Raw genomic sequence first — 6000 nt, 5'->3', positions numbered from 1 at the left:
CATAACGGTTCAAGGAAGACATGTCATGGCTGTGCATGATTACAGATGCGTTTAATTTCACATCTTCATGTCTGCTCTCTGCACGACTTCCTCCTTACTTTCCACCTTTGGGAGGAATTATCTGGTTTTACTGATGCTGCATTCTGCCTCTTTAGCACTGGCTCCCCTCTCTCCCTAAAACTGCGCCACACACAAATTATGTTAATCATAATATGGTGCAAATTCATTTTCCTTGGCCTTTCACCTCAACACACCTGAAGAGCACCACATCCATAGGAACCATTTATCTGAGCGTGGACATGCAGCCACTTCAGTGGTGAGAAATGAAACTGAGAAACAATGTTCTGTAACAGGCCTATTCAGCTGTGCATGCCTGCCTGTATGTCTTGATTTACTCCTGCTTGTTCAGCCCTAGATCAAGAAGTAAAGAAGTCCATCAGAAATGCTCAAACCCATGCCAGGAAGCAAAATAGCTGTGCTACAACATTCAAGCACAAGGAAGTCAAGAGTTACAGAGCACCAGTCTTGTACTTCCTTACAAAAAATGGGAAAGGAGGATGAATTTAGGGCAGCATGCTATGCTACAGTTGAGAAGGCTGGTTTTAATTGTCTCTTCTTTCCCATACTTTCTACAAAATCTTGAGGAAGCCAAATTGTCAAACTGTCAAAGGTGTCTAAACACAAAGCTACACACAGCTCTCTAGAGTGACTTCAAAAATCACAAGGGGCTTAAAGCTCTTGGGACTTCAGGTCCCACTTTGTCAAATAAAGATGAAATTCATCTTGCCACTACACTGCAAGGTCCTTGGGGACCACAGCAGGGGAAAGCTGTGTCTGTTCAGAGATGGCTTGTTGAGTAGTGGGAGGAGAAATGGATCTCAGATGCTTTTCATTCCAAGTGAGACCTGTTAAATCCTGCCTGAAATCACAGAGATTCTCTAAATGTCAGGACAGCTGTTACCTCTCATTCAACACAAAAATCTTACAGACTTATACTCTCTAACATCCACCTCACACCCCTTTATGTATGAATTCAAACGTCTGGGGTACTGAGGTTACTTCTTCCCCTTTCTATTAACAGATGATGCATTCAGGCATTGGAGTGGCCAACCTCACCCTTCTCAAAGCTGGAACTGGCTGCTGTGAGGACGTGGTGAAAATTCACCACTTGCACTAAAAACTGGATGGAATTATCATACAACTGGGAATCTTCTCTTTTACTGTGCTGCTGCTCCTGGCTACATGTCTCTGAAGTGCTCACCTGCATTTCTGCTCTGATGTGGTAGTTAGGGAAAGGTGCTTCCATCTATCCAGCCCAGGCTAACCGCTTCTTATGTGTGTTCTCTGTCAGGAAGAACTGTCATCCCGCCTGCCTCCCAAGGCATGTTATCTTGTGGCAGAAATATAGGGAAAAAAAGCATAGCTATAGCTGGGTTTCTCAGGGAGCCACACAATAAAAGCAAAGTTGTTAAGGCAGAAAGGCAAAACACAGATAAGAACACCAAGGACAGAACTCAGACAATTACTAACATATCCACAGCATGCCCAAAACCTGAATGTCAAGATCTGTTTTTCACTGACCTTAAATTAGAAAAGGCACCAAGAAGCATAATCTGATTATCATCATAACTGTCCATTCAATTCTTCCATCATATCCTGCACTGTGAAACTACTTGAGCCTGAATTGCTTATTTATCCTCTTGTTTTACAACAGCATAACTCCACTGGTGCTGAGTTGAAGTCTGAAGTACATCTGCCTGTTAAAGATGGTTTGGGTTAGGTCAAGTAATGTTTAGCCTGTACTGTATCAGCTTCTGCTTCTGTTTCTGGAAAACTTCGGCTCAGTCAACTGCATACATGCCAGAAATAAAATGAATCAAATGTACATGGGAACTCTACGTAAATACAAAATGCTCTGTGACCTCATTTATTGTATCTTCTTATGCATTCATCTTCTCAACATCCACTAGTGAAAACATAGTCTGAGTGGGGGACACGCTGCAAGAAATTACATCAGTGACTCTCTCTCCAGGGTAGTCTTTTCTGCCTTTTCTGCCTTTTCTGAATCATGTAGACAAGAAGTATAATTCAGGGCTAAGAATCCAGACTGCTGTATGGAATGCAGTTGTAAAAAATGAATGTCCTGCCCATCGCACTGTAAGCTTACTTTATTTGCACACACTGCAAGTTGAACAAGCTTTATAAAGAAAACATATCCTACAGCTGCACAGACTTAATGCTAACTGCACTGAACTTATCACATGGCTATTTCTTCACTTAAAAACCATATATATACACACTTATTTTTTTTTATATATATATATAGAAGAAAACTATAAATACAGTGGAAAAATACATTCAAAAGCTTTTATAAAACTTGGCGCAATATTATTTTGACGGTAATAATAGTATTTATGAGAGAAAGACACAGAGAGAAACACACATACCTCATGTCTAGTGCTTGTGTAAATCCTGAAAAGAAAATCTGGTCTTTGGTATTGCTAAACAGAGTTAGTTGCAAGTGTCTAAAGCATCTACAGTCCCAGCTTACGGCCTCTGCTCCACTCTCTCTGACTGTACATGCTTACTACCGTTTTCCACAGGCTTTGCTGGCTGCAAGTTCCACAATAGTTTACAACCAGGCAGGGAAACAAAACCAGCTAAACATGTAGTGTCTTCCTCCAAGGGCTCAATCTAACCTTCATTAAATCCAATGGAAAAATATTCTACTGCCTTTATTTGGACTCAATGTTACACAGCATATTTACATTGATTTGCTGTCAAAGTGATAGCCACCCAGCAGTAAAAAATAATTGTAACCATGGAACAAACCATGGAACTGTCCCCTATGGCAGTCCCTCCCTCACCTAGTTGGGATAAGTCACGACCAGCACCATGGAAGTCTAGCCAGCAGTCATGGGTAACTAAACCCTGAGCATAAATTACAAGTTTCCAGGGAGGTTTTCCATCCAGCACGTGAAATGTGGTGTGCTGTGGCAGCTTCAGTATTGAAATTTTAGACTGGACTTCGTCTCAGTGGGAGCTGAAACTCCTTCATGGTGCTTTGATGCCAGCTGGGCTGAAACCACGACAAGGGCCTGGCTCTGTCTTCTCAATAACCTCCTTGTAGGTACTGGCAGGCTGCTGTAGGTTCCCACAAACCTTCTCTCCTCTAGGCTGAACAAGCCCAAGTCCCTCAGCCTTTCCTTACAGTGCATGTGCTCCAGCCTCCTGACTATCTTAGCTGTTTGCTGGACTCCGTCGCTCAGGTTGTTTGACAGTTCTGGTTAGCAATTTGTTCACTTGTACCAAAGTAGGTGAAGACAGAGCTTGAAAAATTGGGCTGCGAATCACAATTATGTTTTTGTATTGTTTTTGAGAGGAGCTTGGAATTTCTTGCCTTTCTAAATCTCACTAGTAGCCATTAGAAAGAAGGGAAGGCAGTCAAAAGAAAACAGAATATTTAAACTGATTTGTGAATAGAATTCCTTACAAGACTAAAAAAAACAAGTTTTTGCTTTCCTATTCTCCCCTCCTATATGAGTAGAACTCAGAATAAACATATGTTAATAAGAGGTCTGATGAAATAAGATTTGAAATGATAGTTCATATCTAGTGCTACCAACTGGAACATTGAAATGGGTGGGAGTTTTAGCACTGATGTGAACAGATGTAGCATTTCAGCAAAATATCAATGAAAACAATCTGAAAATGTATTTGAAGGAAAAAAATATGATTCTATACTTACATATTTTTTTCCTGCAAGGTAAATGCTTTTTGTCCATCTGTTTTATCTTCACGCTACACAAAACCAAAACATTTTTAAAAATGGACATGGCTCTTTGAAGCAGTATGGGAAATACATACCACAGTCTGCTTCTCCAGGCAGCTTCTATTATGTATACACCTTGTTTCCTACTGGATTTTCATTTTCACTGTTACACCCTGTCTCACATATTCAACCTAGTGCAAAACTAGACTGACAGAGAGGCAGCATCCATGGTGATACCCTTTTAGCTGCAGCATAAACTCAAATCAACCTTTCACTAAGTCTCTTTTCTCCATGCTTCTGGATTAATGCAATACTGGGCATTATGGGAAAAAGTGAAACATACAGCAGACTTAAGATAAAATGAAAAATAAACGCACATAGTGTCAGCTGTTGGCAAATGCCACAGAGTTACTGGCTTCCAATACTCATCCTCTCCATTCAAAATAAAGACATATGGTAACCTTGTTAATATCAAAATATTAGCTAGTGATATTTCCGGTGACAAAGCCATACATCTGATCCATAGTGTCTGAAAATGTTCGTAGAGACAGTGCCATACATCTGATCCATAGTGTCTGAAATTGTTCATACTGTTCACACTGTTTATCAAAAAACCTTCAGGTTACATCTGCTGACTGAATGCATGCCCTTGTTATAAAGAGATGCACACAGATTTTAGACCATTACACAAACAAGTTCTGGCTGCTGTACTGTCTTCAATCCTTCAAGGAATGTTGTTTGTCACAAACCTTGTGTAATTTGATTTTAAACAAGAGAGCAGGTTTAGAACTGATGTCTATGAGTCTCTATAAATGTCCTGGAAGAAAAAAGTATCAGAAATCCTTGTCCCAGCCTGAAAGTTCATCTGGAGGGCTTCCCTCTTCAGGTGGATAGCTGTCAAAGTAGCTGTAATCAGTCGGTCCAGACAACTAGGACATTAAAAACACAAAAAAATGGTTGTTTCAGAAGGTAACTTTTGAAAATACTCTCCATTCATTATGCGTAATTGTTTTGCTACCAGTGAAGGAATGAAAGGCTAGCATGACATGGATGACTTATTTCAATGGATGCAGTTCCTCGCTCTTTAAAAGATAAACCTCCAGTAATTAAATTGTACAGCAGAACAATGGCATTAGCCTCCTTATACAAAAATGTTCCCCAAATACTATCAAATTTCACCCAAAGCCCTATAAAGTCAGGAAGAAAACTGGGCCACACTGTGTACAATTTTGATTCAAATTTGTTTAAGACCATATCTACACTCATGGGGTAGCTACTCAAAGCAGATCTCAGAATTAATTTTTGTTTCAAACTGAGTTCAAAGTGAGTTTCAAATTCTTAACCCTCAATCTTTTTTCATTTTAGGGCAAAGAGAAATGGGCCATTTAAAACAGGAAGCTCATTCAAGGATGTGCTGTAACTCAAGAGAATACAGGGATTTGTACTCCGCACAGTAATGTGAACAGTGCATCTTAATAATGTGGCCATTACCAAGGAAAATACATTTTTTCAGTATTTGTTTCTGACCAAATATTATTTATTCTAGTAATGGTGAAAATCTAATACAAAGTACACAGGCAGAATAATATTTCCATTATTTAACTGAATTTATGTGTTGCTTGCTTTCTCTCTCTTTTTTTATTCAATTTTCATTAAAAATGGTGAGCTATAATAATTCAAATGCATCTTTGGGAAATTTTGCTCTTGCCATCAGAGAGAGCCATGCACCTTTATATTAGTAAAGCATTACAATATTGAAAGCCAAAGCCAATACCTCTCTTTTTAAAGGTGATGTTAATTTCCTCACTTTCAGACCATCCCAGTTAAAACCACTCAACCACCTGAATAAAAAGAAATGACAGACAGACAGACAGGGAGAGACCAAGAGAGAAAACCAGATTGTTTTCTGTCATTATACTATTCTGTCATTATACTATTAACAGCTGAAAAACATGTGAACAAGGGCTATAACACATTTTCTCATGACATCCTCTGTCCATGTGACAACACAGTTGTTACAAGGAGGAAACTTGAGCACTGTCATTGACATACAAGGGACTGGTAGCAGGGGGAGCTTCAGGACCACCAGATACATTGCATCTCCTCTGTATAGAAGTGTCAAAGTGACAGACAGGTTAATATATGCATAAGCACATGCAGAGATGTATGCATCCCCTTGGAATTCCACTCTCTTAACAGCATGAGAAGGAGTGTCATGGTTTAACCCC

General features: G+C 39.6%; 1 protein-coding gene across 1 annotated transcript in view; it reads right to left on the bottom strand.

Annotated features, from left to right (window-relative positions):
- Nucleotides 1–2161: 2161 nt before the first annotated feature.
- PRKG2 (protein kinase cGMP-dependent 2) overlaps nt 2162–6000 on the bottom strand; it is a 38747-nt gene continuing 34908 nt past the window's right edge. Inside the window, exons 18-19 of the mRNA XM_075033593.1 lie at nt 5547–5613; nt 2162–4701 (exon numbers count right to left, since the gene is read on the bottom strand). Coding sequence (XP_074889694.1) covers nt 4606–4701; nt 5547–5613 — 163 coding nt within the window. The 3' untranslated portion in view covers nt 2162–4605. The remainder of the gene's footprint in view (nt 4702–5546; nt 5614–6000) is intronic.

This window comes from Buteo buteo, chromosome 1 (genome assembly GCF_964188355.1).
Source record: "Buteo buteo chromosome 1, bButBut1.hap1.1, whole genome shotgun sequence".
Lineage (NCBI taxonomy): Eukaryota > Metazoa > Chordata > Aves > Accipitriformes > Accipitridae > Buteo > Buteo buteo.
The sequence above is the reverse complement of the archived record's forward strand: the minus strand, read 5'-3'. Positions and strand labels throughout refer to the sequence as shown.